The 17,411-nt window shown below is 34.9% G+C and overlaps 2 protein-coding genes across 5 annotated transcripts in view; one reads left to right on the top strand and one right to left on the bottom strand.

Moving 5' to 3' along the window:
* The window catches only part of LOC148600081 (uncharacterized), a 103,896-nt gene extending 98,814 nt beyond the window's left edge, over nucleotides 1-5,082 (bottom strand). For 3 of the 4 annotated variants that reach the window (XM_088558052.1, XM_088558054.1, XM_088558053.1), the window contains exon 1: nucleotides 4,609-5,081. In XM_088558052.1, the coding sequence (XP_088414178.1) occupies nucleotides 4,609-4,651 (43 nt within the window). In that variant the 5' untranslated portion in view covers nucleotides 4,652-5,081. Of the gene's footprint in view, nucleotides 1-4,608 lie in introns of all 4 variants that reach the window. The other variant, XM_088558055.1, reaches the window with a different exon arrangement.
* Nucleotides 5,083-13,621: 8,539 nt separating this feature from the next.
* On the top strand, nucleotides 13,622-15,853 carry LOC148600080 (BTB and MATH domain-containing protein 38-like). The gene is made up of 2 exons (XM_088559280.1): nucleotides 13,622-14,484; nucleotides 14,956-15,853. The coding sequence occupies exons 1-2, from the start codon at nucleotides 14,007-14,009 to the stop codon at nucleotides 15,393-15,395; spliced, it is 918 nt and encodes a 305-aa protein (XP_088415406.1). The 5' UTR covers nucleotides 13,622-14,006; the 3' UTR covers nucleotides 15,396-15,853.
* Nucleotides 15,854-17,411: the final 1,558 nt, after the last annotated feature.

The following is a 17,411-nucleotide window of genomic DNA, read 5'->3' as shown; positions in this document are numbered from 1 at the left end:
CTCATAATAGACTTGACCTCATCAGGTCAGTGCCCAACAGTCCATGTACAGATTTTTCAAAATGATTCACCAGACTAAACAGCTAAATGCAGGGTATTAATTAGGGGTAATAATTGGGAAATCTGCACACAGGAATATCTTTGAGAAATGAGTCATTCACACCCAAACTGAACACAGTGTCAAAGGATACTCAATTCAGAAACTGAACCCATTGCCATAGGCTACTCAGTTCAGGAAACGAACTCAGTGTCTTAGGCTACTCAGTTTAGGAAACGAACTCAGTGTCTTAGGCTACTCTGTTCAGGAAACAAACTCAGTGTCTTAGGCTACTCAGTTTAGGAAACAAACTCAGTGTCAGGCTACTCTGTTCAGGAAATGAAGTCAGTGTCATAGGTTACTCATTTCAGGAAATGAACCCAGTGTCTCACGCTACTCAGTTCTGGCAACAAACTCAGTGTCATAGGCTACTCAGTTCAGTTAACAAACTCAGCATCCAGAGATTTAAAGTTTCTTTCAAGTGTAATAGGTCAAGTATTTTTTTTCAAAATCAAATCAAAGGCCTTCTCAAGGAAAATAGATTGGAGTTCAAGGGCTTAGTTAAAAATTAATTCAAAGTCCCTGGTTCAACAATGCAGGGTTCTGGAACTTGGACCACTGATAATTTGAAGCCCTGGTGCATGTATCACAGGCTACAAGTGTCTATAATGTTTACTTTTTAAGTTTACATTGGCATATCTTCTTTACCAAAGCATATTTGAACCCATGGCTGACAGGGTCAGTACCCAGTGCAATTATAATTCCTACGAAGACTCTAAGGTGTAATGTTGTTGATGTGAGAGGTTTACAGGGGTAAATACACCACACCAAAAGAGACACAGGTCAGTATTCAAAACAATTATAATACCTACGGAGGCAACATGTACCTACATTTGATGTTATGCTATGATAAATCGACTAGACCAGGGGCAGATGTTGATATGATATGATGATCATGCATGGATCTATCAATTTCCATAACAGCAAAATTAAGTACCTGCAAATGTGTTCAATTTGACAGAATCCACATAAATAATACATTTAGAGAACTTCTCAAACAAACCATGCACGGCTAATGTTATTTGTACATGTTATGTTCAGCACTTACTCTTTTTTCATGTCCCATTTCCTTAACTTTAACCTTTAACATACCAAACATACTTGAACCTGCTTGGTCGACAAGTAACCAGAGTAATTTTAGTCTCATAGAAGACTACATGAATCTAGTGCCTTCAGGTTATAGGCCTGCAGAAAAAAACATGCATGTATGTACCTACTGCACCATAATTGTAGGTTCAGGTTTTAAGGGAGATATGAAAATGTACATGTATCAACAAGGGTTCAAACTAGCAGCAGCAGCCGAACCATGATTCTCAACTATGTCCCAACCTATGGCCTTTGAAATTTCATTTACATAAGTCCTGGACCATTTTCATTGACGCTTAATTGAGGACTTTTGGTTTTCCTCAAGTGGACCATTGATTTTAATACTTTGAAAAGTCCAAGACCTTCAATTTTTGAAAGAAAACTTGAACCTCTGATCCACTACACCATAAGAGGCTTTAACCAATAGGATCAATTTCAGAGTACCTTAATGTTACTAAAAATTCGCTGAAAGATCCTGGGTTGTTCCTGGGGTTGTAATCCTCCCCTTATTTTTGTTGGAAAATTTTGCAATTTTTTTTTTGTAATCTGAGGGCAAAAATGTGCAGACTCCTTCTAATAAAGGCCAGTTCAAAATGGATCTGGTCCTGAATGTCTAAATGTATCTATGCATATGTTCTAGGTTTGCTGGGAGTCTATCTGCTAAACCAAAACAGCTTTGACCCCAGCCAGGTTCAGTACTCAGTATACATGTATGTAATGTTATTAATCTACGTACCACCGAAAGATAACGACAAATGTCAATATTTACTCAATATATTTATGTGTCAATGAATGGTTTATAAAACCCTTATCCACTTAATACATGTAAACATACAGGGGATCTTTCACTTATGTACTACTTTTTTAAAAAGCCACAACAATGCAGTGTGAATCTTTTCAGCCTAGCTGTATGACTGAAAACTGAACAAAATTTAGAAACCAAGTCCAAAATGCTGAGCCATTTATACAGAAATAAAACATCTTTTTAAAATAGATAAAAAGTTAAATTCTGTAAAATTTTAAGTCTTGGAAGATATTATATTACCTTTTACTTAATTTGAGCATTTAATCAGAGGCTTCCGAGGTTCAAAATAAAAAAACTTCTTCACATCATGATAGAATGTTTTGGGTCTTGTGAACTATGAAGAAACAAATCAATAAACAAGGTACAGAAATTATTTTCTTTTGGTTTTGCTTGAATGTTCTGCTGCACAAAATGCATTCACAGCAAAAATTAATTACTCCAGACCTGGACTCATAACCGAATGCATGCAATAACTGCTGGCTCAAAAAAAAACTAAAAAAATACTTTATAGACACATGAGAACAATTTAATCTGTATATTTAGATTCTGGGATAAAAATTTTGAGCTGGGCTACCTAACTTCTGGATAAAATTTAGATTAACATATAAAAATAAGTAACTAAAATATAGTCTGGGCTACTAGCTTGTATTTCTTAATATTTATCCCTGCTGAGTGACTTATGTTCAAAAATTGGAAAATTAAGTGGGCTCAGTTTTGTCAGAAAAAGTAAGTTTTCAGTCTAATCAAGCCTTCACAATAATGTACATGTACTTGGTATATACAGCATTAACTACATATTTAGCAATAAAACTAGTCTTAATGAGAATATATCAGAGGGGTCAAATCATAGCACTCTTGTCAGAGGTTGGGAACCCTCAATTTCTGATGCAGAACTTTTGAAATACAATGCACCATTTACCTAGGACCTTGACCTTCCACATTTATGTTTACTCTAACATTTTTACAGAGGACCTGCATGTATCATTTGGCCATTGGGATGCAAAAAAATGCCCAACTGGGCCGTATCCAGACACATTGAAACGGATGGGTGCCAGCCAAGGTTTCTCAGAGAAAATGGAGTGTTTGGACATTATTTGCCATTGTTTGTCAATTTTACACAAGAAAAAGGTAATATTTTTCTAATAAAAAGGGGGTGCCAACCGCCTGCAACACCCCCCACCCCCTCATCCCCTCTGGATCTGCCACTGGTCCAAGACATGAAAGTAAATTTTGACTCCTGTATTATTATCTGAGGAACAAATGAATGACAAATGTATACACCTATTGTGTAGATCTGACTTTATTCTTACATCCAGTCCTTTAAGGTAACTGTTAACCAGTAATAGTCATCAATAGACTATTCATTTGTTTAGAGGATAACACCTTTCCTGTTAATTCAATTTGAGTCATTTACCGGAGGATGTTCCTTCAACCAAACACTGATAATATGAAGATTTGACAGATTCTAAACTGCTAGTAGCGGATCCAGAGATATATACAAAAAGGGCTCTTTTTCTTGGTTAATAATACAATTTTTGCGAACTAAATAATTTGTTTGATTATCTATTGAAGTAGTGTTTATTAATTTCTGGTTATTTTCAATGTTTTAACATAATTATGGAATATTGTAATAAAAAGTGTTTGAGTGAATAAGGGGCCATAAAGGGCAATGAAAACTGAAATGTGAAAAAAGTCCATTACACTCCCCTGTGTTAATCCCCTCAATCAGCATCCACTTGTTAAAATGTTAGTTTTTTCAATGACAAAAATGTTAGTTGCGATATCAGTAAGTAAATTCAACAAAAAATGAAATAAGAGAGATTTTAACTCCACAGGCAAAATTTGCATTCCCGGCCGTTTCTGTCTATGTCAATCGCTTAATTTGACGTAGATCCCTTCCAACCACAAAAGGTTAATAACTATAGCCAATATGCTTACCATATTTAAATTTCTATATTTCAAGGCGCTTAAACATTCGTAATCCATTTGAGATACCAGGGGATATCATAGGGAAGGGGAAGGAAAAGTAGCGCTGGGTCAGCAGTAGCACTAGGATCACACCAGGAACTGAATTCACTCCGACCTCGGGCAATTTGGTTTACTGATATACGTATGTACAACAACTAAAGAATAACTATTGGAATTATCAAAAAAAAGTTTTGTCTATGATAAAGGAACACACTGATTTTAAAAAAAAGGCAGATCCAGAAATTCTGAAAAGGGGGACATTGACTGACCGACGAGCACGTGCCGACGAGTGGCCTCTTCCGAGAAAAGAGCCCCTCTATCCTTTTTATCCACATATGCATCGAAGAGTCATTTGATACAACCTAGATTATAAGCATCATTATTTCCAACAAATTGACCAGTGGCAGATCCAAAAATTCCTAAAAGGGGCGCTGACTGGCCCGGGGTCACTCCTGTGATTTACAATATAACCAACATAACATTTCAAACATAAGTGTGCCCCTTTTCGTCGGCCTATGAGCAATTTGTTACTTTAATACTCAAATTCATATTCTGTTATTATCTAAATGTTGCCTAAACAGATGTCCATAAATCTTTTACAACCATTATAGGATAATACTGTTCATAATATTGCCTAAAATGGCCTTACTTACCCAATTTCACATAGATTGAAGACGTATATGTTTTCTGTGACATTTTACATATTTCTTGTCAAAACTATCAGATCAAGAATTCAGTCATGTGTACAGGAAATTCCGGTGCGACATGTACGTTCCGTGTTTCCATATTTTACAGTTAAAATCCGAAAATTCGAATACTAAAACACGATAAAATCCCACAAAATTGTCATGAATGGGAAATTCACAGACAGACACAATCACACAATCTCTACAACCGAAGTTCAAATGTTAATTCAGGTCAAATTAACGTAAGATTTGATAAAGCCCTCTGGTTAAAAACACATCCATCAAGGAAAACCAGTACTGTTCAAAAGATTAGTAAATTAAAATTCTTTGTTCGGATGTACATATTTATGAGCCTTACGTAATTTTGACAATATTTATCTCTATTAATACGAAATAAAAAAATAACAAAACATCACAGTACAAGGTTCCTTTATAGAGTGGTTTAGTTTTCAAATTTCAATGATATTTATGTCGGTTAAAGATTTTTTTAAATTCTAAATCGAAACACACCAGTGAGCTTATTATTTCACTTTAAGTGTCGAACAATGACTTTTATCTTGTGTTTTAACGAAATAATCAGTGAATAGCCTATATGCATTCTCTGTTTACCGCTATTAATATTTAAAACGACACTCATTCGTTCCTTTACAAGATTTACAAGGCGTCCGAAATATGCGTGGAGCTTTAACAAAGGCGTTAGGGCCGGATCCCCACACTTTCAAAAAGGGTTGCCAGCCGGATTCCTCAGAAAAAGGGGGACATTATTTGCCATTTTTGTCAATTTTATACATGAAAATGACAAAGTTTGCAATACAAGGAGAATAGGACCTCTAACGACTGTAAAATTTTTGAAATTGTGATATTTTTGAGTACTACAACAAGGAAATACTCAGCAAAAATAAATCTTATATCTGCTGTTGAATAATATCCTTCGTATTCACTGATGTTTCTCCACGTGGCGGTAACATTTGTATTTTAACAAACATACGAGCTTTAGCAATCGTGTAAAAATACCAATTTAAAGATAGAGTGAAGATAGTTTACAGCAGTTACAGGCTGAACATTAAATCTGCAGAAAAAAAACTTAGAAATAAAAAGTGGTAGAAATCTATACAGAAATTTAATCAGCGTCCGATGATTAAAGATAGTAATCAATGGAACCAAGATTCTAGCGGAAATCGAAAGAATGTAATCCAGAGACAAAACTAGACATGGAAAACAGACATATACAACATAGAACATAAAATAACCGAAATAATACATACAACGAAACAATAAAAAGTCAAGTCCAAGATATATAGACGAAATAGGAAAGGAAAGCTAAGACACCTTGAAAAAAAAATCAGTTTTCATGGTGCTGATGGATACACCGCAACGATCCACGAGTTCATGATGACGACTATAAAAAGTCGCGTGTATTTTAATATGAGAGTGACAATAATCATATTTACATGCACGTAGAACCATCATGTAGCATTCCGATCCAGAAATTTATATATAGAAGTGGATATCAGTGATATCACTTGCTGAATCTTTTACCAAGTCTTGCCCAAAATTAACATATTTTCTAATAAAAGCGGATACCAACCGCCACACCCGCTCTCCCTCGGCCTCTGCTACTACAGCTTAATTTGACCAGATAACCTGCCTTATAGATATTGTTGAAAGGAAGAGGTTATTGGAACCTTATCGAATTCCGGCACAAAAGAAGTGTTCCAACCTCTGAAAAAAGGTTAAGCACAATACTTCCGACTTAATATAGGAATTCCCAATAGAGTGGAAGTCCATGCTTAAAACGGACTTGTTTTACTGTTTGCAAGCCAGGCATTCCTCCTCGTAGACACAACTTGTAACGTGTATTTTGGTCTGGTGTTATTCCACTGCGATGATGTATTTAAATGAAGGCTATTGTTTTAACAAATATTTCATTAATTATTTTTTGTTTCGACCAGGTCCTTTTTTAAGTTTCTTTTAAAAACTAAATTCATATTTTAAAGATATAATCCTAATGAAGAAAGATGGCAATTTCTCAAAACCAGTACTGAATATAGAGAGATTATTCATAATCCATTGTGGTATTTATATATGCACCTGATCTGTTCAATATGGAAAGCCAGAGTGGACCCCCCACCGAAGTTACACATTTTCCCATAGGTTTCAATGGGAGAAAATTTGTAACTTCGGGGGGTCCACTCTGGCTTTCCATAGTTCAAGTTATGTTTTGTTTCAATTTATACAATGTAACATGATAAAAAATAGGGAACAAATATGGATCATAGCTGCGTGAAAGACATAGATCATTTTATTTCCGAGGGTGTGCGGCTGGGATTTTATTTTGGGCTACATTTTATCAGCAGCAGCCGGAGTTAAACATTTATTTGAAAATATATTCTACTTTTCCTTTCGGCAAATCTCGGCTTCCTCAATGAGGAGGGGATGGACGAGTGATTCAAAGTTATAGCATTAAAGACTTAAAAACCATTTACAATCTACATCAAAACCAGTACAATAAAGTCTCGTGGAAGGTTATTGGTAATACTAATGTAAATATACGGATATTAGTTTAACAGCTGAAAAGAAGTGTACTAGAAATGTATACATACAGACATACAACCTGACAACACACTTTTTTCTGAATTCAAAACATGTTTTGAATGTAAACATTAAACTTTAGAAACATTCTAAAGTTTCGTTTGATATTGAAACTTTCAATATTATCATATTTCGTTTTTTTTTCAAATCCAGCCTGCTGTCCGGTTTCCTAATTATCAAAAAAAGTATACGGAAGAGGATCTTTGAATTAAAAAAGGGAGGACATAACTCCTTGAAAAATAGCAAGGACCGAAATTATAACGTATGTGACGGTGAACAAATATCCTACCACCCCCAAACCCCACCCCCTTCCAATCAAATTGTTGCAAGTAACATTTGCCTATAATATATAATATTGACAATGCCCGAGAATAATATTGGAGAGAGAATTTTCCGACTCCCACTTAATGGAATCCCTACACAAACTTAAGACAGACACACGTGTAATATGCAAATTAATATTTCAGGAATTTTTATGTGACCACGATGACACTGTCCTCTAAACCGAAAATGAATCAATGTCTTTCATTCATTGTGGAATTTGAGACTGTAGACGACGACTAGGCAGATTTAATTGCTGGTGATACATGTAAAGGTCAAAAGATCATATTTGATCTGTCTTGTTGTATAATTTAAGTGTCTTTTTACACTTTCAACATGTTCGCCAGAATGTCGGTGCATCTAAGTTTCAAGCAGACCAGTGACGGATCTAGAAATATTGAAAAGAGATTATCTTTGTGGTTATTTGCTCGTATTTATCCCCACATTTTGCACGAAATGAACAAAATTTTCCACAATAAATGGGCTTCCGACCCTAGAACCTCCCCTCATACCTAGATGTATAAGCCCATTGTTCCAGGAATCTCAATTTCATATTTCAGCAAAGATTTTAAATCTAAGCTATATATATGATTTGTAAAACATTTCGTTTGATCAGGGAGCTGGAAACAGCAACATTTACAAGACGTTTTTTTTTTCTTGCATGGATTTTATCAGCTTTATAATTAACTGGCTCATCCTTGTCTCCTTGCAATATGTATAGTGAATACAGTAGGTAATTATGAAAATTAGCTACGGGCCTCGATCGGTTTAGCCTGCCGAATAAAATACCCGCAGTCATCATTTTTGAGTGCGTTTTAAATTGTTAGTTACCTTGAGTCCGGCTTTTTGCATTGAGACCTCTAGAATAAAACCAAATGCGTTCGCACATGTCCTATGTGTACTGGCTGAGGGCAATTAAAGGGTCTCGATCCTAAGACAATATTTCAAGATTCCATTTAAAAAAATAATTTAATAAGATGTGACATGACAGGCTATGTCCTCACCTAAAATACGCTCATAAAAACGGGCGGGGTCAGAGCAGACGCGCCAAGAAGTCGAGCTGAAGCATTCCTACTGTATGTAAATATGCAAAGGTCCCATTTGATCTGTCGGATTGCATAATGTACCTATTATTAACACCTTCCAAATGTTCACAAGTTGCATAATAAATGAATGTTTCGTAACGTCAATTCAGTTTTATGTAAAAAGGGAAGTAACTCAATCCGAATTTGGTTCAAACTTTCCTGTCGGCAGTGGGTTGTTCTTAAGACTTCTCTTTGTGAAAAATCATTTATTCCAGACCTATAGATTCGCTCACTTGATCTCCATTGAGTTGCGAATTAATTTAGAATGTTTTTGCCTTAGTAGTTTTTTTTTCTTTTCCTTTTGTGTTTATATGGCGATGTAGCTTTAGGAAAAAAAATCACAATATGAGTAACCCGGATTCTACAGGAAACATGTATCATGCAGTCATATAAGAGTTATCGTCCTCTTCTTTCTAGAACAACCACCTAGTCGATTGAGAGTTTATGTACGTTTACATGTATATTAGCAAGTATGAGAAAAATGAATGGTGGAAATAAACATATCTTGTTCATCGACAACTTTATATCACATCGCATTGTAGAACCGAAGTGATGGCTGTTATACAGGTATAAGAAGAATGTAAATGGTGAATATGTCAGAGAGACAACAATCCCAACGGTATGAAAAATGTCAGGTCAAGGCCACCCATTGCCATTGGTCTCAAATGAACGACGAGGAATCCATAAAACCATAGGTCATGCTGCAGCTGGCCCTGCTTCTACAACGTAAGAGGTTGGAAGTCCAGCTCCAGACCTGTTTAAATCTACAAAAAGTTATGTCATCATCGTATGTAATATCAATCCCAACTTTCCCATTTGAGATTGAGAACTACGGTACATCATAGGTCACATCCTGTGTCATGCCGAAAACTGGTTCAAAAAATAGTGTTTTAGTTTTTATGTAAAGACCCTGTTAATACCCCAAAAATGCTATCTTTTACCATTTGTCAACAATATCCCTCACGAATTAGCTTATTTAACGGTTTATTCAACTTATTGGGTGAGTATTGAGCTTCCCGCGCTACCATAGAACATATTTTATTGCCAATTAAGGGCCCACGGGGGGCTACATGAGTATAGTATACATACAAAGAGGAAAAGAGCATTGATTCGTTATAAGAGTACAATTACATAATACAGTTATATTATACATTGCTGCAAATAAATTGTCCAACTGCACTAAGTATTTTCTGGTTTTGAGAAGTAAGAAGATAAATAATTTTTTGTTCATTATCTGAAAATTTGAAATTTGAAACTTCGTTTTTAACCAACTCAAAAAGAACCTTTCTATCATTAGAAAAATTTTCACACACTATCAAAAAATGAGTTTCATCTCCTACAGCATTTACCTGACATTTGTTACAAAAACGTTCGTTTATAGGAACGTTAGAGTATCGACCCATCTCAATCATAAGTTTATGAGCTGAAATACATAAGTTAATAATAGATTTTCTTAGTTCAAAGTTTATAATTTCAGCTAAATAATTCTCAAAACCAAAATACTGTTTTAACTTAAAGTACGTACATAATTTGCCATTTTCAAATTTAGCTTTTGTGGAGTACAAACTATCTCTATATGTGTTGATCATGTTTTTAATATCTTTTTAAATTCAAATTGACCAAAACCTTTAAATTTTTTGTCAATATTTAGATATTCTCTTATTCTAATTACCATATAATACCATGACAATTTGTTGCTATGATGAATAGATTTACAGCACAAATAAGCATCCTTCACAAGTTCAAAATCAGTAAGGTTTTCTAGTCGATACCAGTAATTTATCAATGATTTTAAAACATCATAATGCAGAGAAAATCTACAAAGTTCTGATAAAACAACAAAATTGACACTTTTTTATGCACACCAAGAACACATTTAAAAAACTTTAAGTGGAGCTTCTCACACTGAAGAGTCTTGAAAAAATCATCAGGATCAAATTGACTAGAACAAAGTTTTTTGAATGAAATATTGTAACTTCCCCAAATTTCTGAGTTATATAAAAGTACAGGTTTTATTGTATGATCAGATGCATACTTGTTTTGATTCCCGGTCCAACTCTTAAAAAAGTACATCTTCAATTTCACGATTCACGAGTTGATTTTTTTTTGTCAATCACGATTCACAGAAAATAAATTTCCATGATCACGGATCACGAAAATATAAAAAGAGTATCCCGAATCAATCTCGATAATAGAGATTCAGAAGCTGGTTGTTAGTGTTGTAGATTGGTTCATTTAATCTACAATCAAATACATTACTTTGAGTGCCCTATTATATAATTCATTTTTTTTGCAATATTAAACCTTCCTGATGCTGAAAAATGTGTACTTATCTAATATATTTTTAAGAAGATACACACTCAACCTCCTTGTTCTGAAATGAAAACTTTGCCTGAATTTTTCTTCCTGCCTTGATAAATATAATAATTTTAGTCTTCTTTATATTCACCTTTAAACACCAATCAGAGCAATAGCTTTCAAGTTTAACAAGTCTTTGTTGATGACCTTTTACTGATGTAGACATTTATACTATTTCATCAGCATACATTAGACAGTTTAGTTCTTTAGCTTGTAAAGATACAATATCTTCACAACCAAGAACATATGCTTGAAAGTCATTCATAAATATTTTAAAGTGGAAGGACTTAAATTACCCCCTTGTTTTACTCCAAAGTTAATATAGATTTTATCAGGGTGAAAATCTCCAACCTTTACATTTAGTTTTGACTTCTTATACATATGAACAATTATATTATAAAAATTAGTACCAACATTCATGCTCAACAATTTTAATTTTAGACCAGCATGGACAACACTGTCGAATGCTTTACGAAAATCTATAAAACACATATACTATCAACCTTTATTCGAGCTACAATATTTATCAATGAGAGTTTTTTAAAATAAATACATTGTCAGCAGTGCGAGCATTTTTGGTAAAGCCTAACTGAGTGTCATGAATAAGCTTATGCTTTTTGAGAGAACTATCAAATCTATTATTCAAAATTTTGTTAAACAATTCACTAATTTCCAATACTCTTTGGGCTGATCAGAAGCATGTCCAACCTATTAAGCATACAACTCATGAAAAAAATCTGTATTTGTGTTTCCTGGTCTTGCTATAGACTCTATAATTTCTGTAATATTTGCCTTTTAGATATGAATCTCTAGAAAATTTGGCATAAAGTTTGCCATGAGAAACAAATTTGCTCTCATTTTAAATACATCACCATCAAACCATTTTTTTCCTTATTGTACAAAAATTATTCTTTGAGCCGTTGGACTTAAATTTAGGTCTGTTCAGGGACATATTAGCTGTACACAATAAAATATCCGAAAAATCTTCAGCTCTTCTATTGATATCTTCATATGATGTACTTGCATTTTGGTTTAAAAAAGAATCAATTTTTTTCTGAATACTTGGTGAAATAAAAGCTTTTCTGGATTTAATCATTGAATGTTCAGTCCATTTGAAATTAGGTTGGACTTAACAAGAAGTAACTACTTGAAGAGGTTTGTCTGAAAATTTTGCTAAAATTTCAAAAGATATTTTACGGTGACAGTCTGAAAATGTTGATAAAAAGTCAGACGCATGAAAATATAATATCTGATCTAATACTTCCTCATTTGCTATCAAATAATCAACAGTGATTTGTCAATGTACATTATAGCAAGTATATTGACCATGAAGATCACCAATCAACCTTCCATTAATGATACGCATTTGATTACTTATACATGTACGAAGATCAATTATTTCTTTACCCCTCTCGTCAAGTACGTGGTCCATACTTAATGGAGATCTGATTTTATCATCAGTTAGGTTTGTATGAGTCAAACAATGGAAGGTGACCTGTATTATAATTGCTTACATTTCAAAGAGACAACAATCACACCAAGATAAAAATGTAAGCCCAAGGCCATCCATAGGTCTTCAGTGAACGACTAGGAAACCCTCACACCAAGTACAAATGTATTTGAGAATGAGTTCCTTTTGTCGGTTAAAAAAATTGTGAACCTTGATGTATTAATTTCTCGGTTATATACAGATTTCTTTCGTTAAAAGCCGATCCATTGTTACATTTGTGATATGTACGTGACAATGGGACGTCACCAACTGAAAACAGATAGTTTGCTGTATAAGGAATGAAAAATCAACCTACTCGTATCAAGAAACGAAATTCAATATTTGCTTTATTCAAAGAAAGTTCTATACAGGATATATATCTTTAGTAGAAATATTGAAGTCGTCGTTGTTACGAGCAAATCTATATTGTCCAAATACCTGAAGGTGTTATCAAATTAATCTCCCAAGGTAGCCATGCCCAGTTCGAAGATTTAGACTTAGTCATCATAAATTAGAAACTCTTCATTCTGAATTACCTAGGTGCGGATGTAATATTTCAACAGTTATATTGAAAGTGCGCGATACTGATTGGGAAATTAATGCTGCGTTAGTCGTACAACTTTTCCGAAAGGTCAGCGTTACCGTCGGCTTCTAAAAGTAGGCCGTCAAGATAGGAGTTGGGCACAAGGATCTCGGTGATATTTTCAGGATACAATCTACGATGTGGTTAATTAACATCGATGTCGACGCCGGTTTCCCTATCCTTATATCATATTTTGAATTTTAGATGAGGATGTAGGAAACCATTGGTGGATCCAGGGGGTGTGCAAGAGGTTGGCACCCATCCTTTTTATTGAAAAATTTGCCATTTTCATAAGTAAAATTGACCCAAAAAAATGGTAAATAATGTCCTAGCACCCCCTTTTTCTGTGGAACCCCGGCTGGCGCCCCTCCTTTTTAAAGTGTCTGAATTCGCCCCTGGAAACCCCCTTTAAGCCAATACTATATGTCCCTTTCGCTGAACCACATTGTGAATAATAATGAAGTATATCATTTTACCATCTTCTACATGTATTCGGACTAAATTTTGCTTTCCTACATATTGACGCTCAAACTCCGTGAAATACACAGTAAAAAGAGGACATTTTGTCATCGATTCTGACGATAATGCATTTGTTCGACTGCAATATTACAAAGCACAGCAAAACATCCGCTTATAAATTTCGTTTGAATTTGATCCATATTTAATATAAGGCATCCTTTCCTGTACAAATGTGTAAAATGCGAATAATACAAGGTTGGACCAATAGGAACTTTAAATGGCGTTTTATTTCAATTAATGATTCATTAACAGATAACGTCATTTAATTTAATATTTTCAACAAAAGATCTAAACATCGTCAATTAAATTCTTTTTGGAATCATCTATCCGTTTTATTGTGGCAGCCAAAGGAACTTAATCAAGTATTCGATTTGCGACCTCGAATAAAACAACGATAGAGAAGCTATAAGTTGAACTAATGGCGGACTATTCTGAAATGGACGAAAATGACAAAGTCGAATACAAAACTAAATTTGATGAAGCTTTTTCATCAAAAGAAACTGTAGAACTGGATTTTAAGCATCATGACACCACCGAACCTACTTCACCAAAGGATATTCCTGCACTACCATTAAATGACAGGGACGAAAATGAAAATTATGTAAATGGACAAAGGAAGTTGTCGACATCGTCTGCTTCGTCCGTTTTATCGCACGAGGGCACGCATCCGTTCGCACGTGCATCTGACACATCCGACATGCGTTTGATTGTAGAGGGAAAACCCTTGTATGTTTCAAGACTAGTGTTGTCGATCATCTCCCCAGTTTTTAAGGATATGTTTGAAAAACGTGCACGGGAACTTTCACTTTTTGAAATTCCTCTTTCAGGAAAAAAATATGATGAGATGTTGGAATTTTTATATTCTGTATATCCAGATAGCTTAAAACCTATATCAGGTAAGGATTTGCCGGTTTCTGGGCTTTAGTATTTTTACAGTGTCGGATGTTTATCGGATTTTTTATGTGAATGCATTAATTTTGAATAGTTACTATATTATGCTTATGCTTTTATCTCATTTAAAAGTTGAAAGCACCCCATTAGTTGGGTCTATATCTGTCTTTTTTTCTGCATACAGTGTACATAAACAATTCAATGATGCCGGAATGATATCAAATTGAATTTACTATCCTAAAATTACAAAGTACGAGGAAAACTCCTCCCGTATAGGCATACAGGTCTTAGTGTTATAATTACTTTGGTTGAGAACAAGATTGTCTTATTCACGTACATGCGTTTTGTTTAACAAGCATTCTATTCCAATAATTAAAACACAAATAGGACAGACTGATAGACAAACAAATGTAACACGACGAACGATGTTCCAGAATTTTGCCTGTACATTGATCTAATACTTTTCTCTATTGTAGATGAAAATCTATCCGTATTACTAAAGCTCTCTGAGGAATATAAAGTAACAACTTTAAAAAATAGATGCTGTCAATTCATGCTTCGACTTCTTGAAAAGGTGCAGAAAAATCTTTCGGTTGACAAATTGATATGGTTTATGAAACTTGCAGACCACTATAGACTGGATAAGGTGAATGAGAAAGCAATCGAACAGGCAACCAGAACATCTTCCGAAATTTTGGAAAATAATTCTGAATTCTACGATCTTTCGCCGACCACCACCACAAAGATATTCATGGGAAGACTTAGACTATTTGAAAAAGTCCAACAAAAAATCAACAAGAAGTTGTCAGAGGCTGAGGCACATTGTTCTGTGTACCACAAGAAAGAAAGTGGAATCTGTCTTAAATGTTATTCGTCTATTGGAAAATTCACGTCCTCTGAGTTTGGAAAGTTGTAACTCATATCATTAATTCATTTTCTCACATCAAACGTACCAAAGAAGCGATGTCAAATTACGGTTTTATCTCATGTGTTCAATATTTATAAATTGGAATATCCCACCGCTGCCACCACCAATAGAAATGCTAGGATTCTCAAAGCAAGACTCCAAAAACGCCGGTGTGATTGAAAAATATGTTTACAGACAGCTATATACGGTGAAATATGACGTTAACTTCGCCAAGCATTTGTAAAGAAAAATGTTTGTCGTATACCTTTACCAAACATGTTTAATCACTACCAGTACTTTTTCTCTGCCTTGCACGAATACTTCAAATAGTGAACTATTTCTTACATTTAACGAGCTGTATACATTTTTTTCCATTTTAAGATTATACTATATGAATTGTTTAATCAATTAAAATGCTCGAACATGTAGATACATGATTTCATTTCAAAAGTTTCATGAGGACCTTTTTTTTTGTTTATTAAGTGTGCAAGGGTTTCTTGGGTTAAATTTGCATGGACAAGTATACTTTATTTTAGAAGAAATGTTGCATTCTTATCAGAGTTATATACCCCACTAAAAAGAGTGGGTGGTATACATGTATTAACTTGTCCGTCATTCCGAATTTCGTCACAATATCTCGGCTCCCAGTTGTTATATTTATTTTAAATTTAATGTGTGGCATTATACGTTGTAAGCAGTTTTGAGTGCTGTTCGATATCAACATCATTTGCGAGTTGGGGGGGATTTGTTTGTTTGTTGGGGTTTAACGTCTGAGCAGCATTATTTCAGCTATATTCAGACGATGAACATGAAATTGATGATAGAATGAACATGAAATGATGATGAAATGAAAAAGGGATGGGCCACAAGGACAATGGGGTCGACAAATTTTGATTGCCACAGGAAATAGGGAGAGTTCGGTAGGGTCGGGCAATTTAGCCTCCTATGGCGGAGCCCTATGGTTCCTACTCTGGGAGAATACCACAGTAGGGTTCTTTAATGTGCGAGGAACGTGGCATCTTTCCCAACACGGTGCATCACTATGGTTTGCGGTCAGGTTTTCCGTATTATAGCCTGACAACCCCAGCATGTAACACGCCAGGGGTACCCCATTCCACCACCTGGGGCACACAACCCAGTTGTTCTTTGGGCAGAGCGCCCTAGCCCCCGGCTAGGGTTCTGAGCACTATTTAGTGGCCTTTTACGACAAGCTTCGCGCTGCTGCAGGCCTATTCTTTTAACACCCGGACCTGCACGGGGCGGGTGGGGCATAGCACGACAATGCTAACAACTTCATGTTAGGTAATCTTGACCCTACCGGTGCACCTGGTCCATGCTCCCAGTTTTTAGTGGAGTCCGAGTTGCTCATTTGCTTTTGTTACTCTGTATGTATTATTTTAGTTACTTTATGTTCTTTTTTGTGTATGTCTGTTTTCCATGTCTGGTCTTTGTTCCTTGGTTACATTCTTTTGATTACCGCTAGGACCTTGGTTCCCTTGAATACTCATTTACAAGATAATTAAGTTAGAATTTCTACTTCAAACCTGCAAACATTACTTTTTTCTTGTAAAATCTGGGTGCTGCTGAAATGAATTTTTGCGTTTGCGTGAAAAAAAAATATAACTCAACATGAAATCTCAGCCCCAACCCCTCGAGAAGAAAATGGTTTGTATTTAAGAGCAATTAAATAATTTGCCGTCGCCCAAAGTTTAACTGGTTGTATATGTATGTTGTACGAATATATGCGGGGCAAGGACAAGTATCTGCTTTTTTGGCCGGGGACATAAATTTTGTTGAAATCGTATATATCGTTATACGCTAACCCAAATAATCTACTCTGTATCTGTTTCTTTTCTACTCTCGAGATTGTAGGGAACGTAATATAACGACTGGATTATTCGGGTACGTTATATAATTATATAGTTGCAAACATTTTCCTTTGAAATTTACCATTAAAAGATTTAAATTTCAGAGTAAAAAAATTTCGATAGTGGTACCATTTCCAACCAGGCCAGAACGAAATTC

This window comes from Perna viridis, chromosome 13 (genome assembly GCF_037379345.1).
Source record: "Perna viridis isolate PV_CMFRI_1.1 ecotype Kerala chromosome 13, ASM3737934v1, whole genome shotgun sequence".
NCBI lineage: Eukaryota > Metazoa > Mollusca > Bivalvia > Mytilida > Mytilidae > Perna > Perna viridis.
The sequence above is the reverse complement of the archived record's forward strand: the minus strand, read 5'-3'. Positions and strand labels throughout refer to the sequence as shown.

What these genes read in the sequence shown, in the direction of transcription:
- LOC148600080 (XM_088559280.1), top strand. Translation starts at nt 14,007, where the DNA reads ATGGCGGACTATTCTGAAATGGACGAAAATGACAAAGTCGAATACAAA. An exon ending in TAGCTTAAAACCTATATCAG is followed by an intron (nt 14,485 to 14,955) that starts GTAAGGATTTGC and finishes TCTCTATTGTAG; the next exon opens with ATGAAAATCTATCCGTATTA.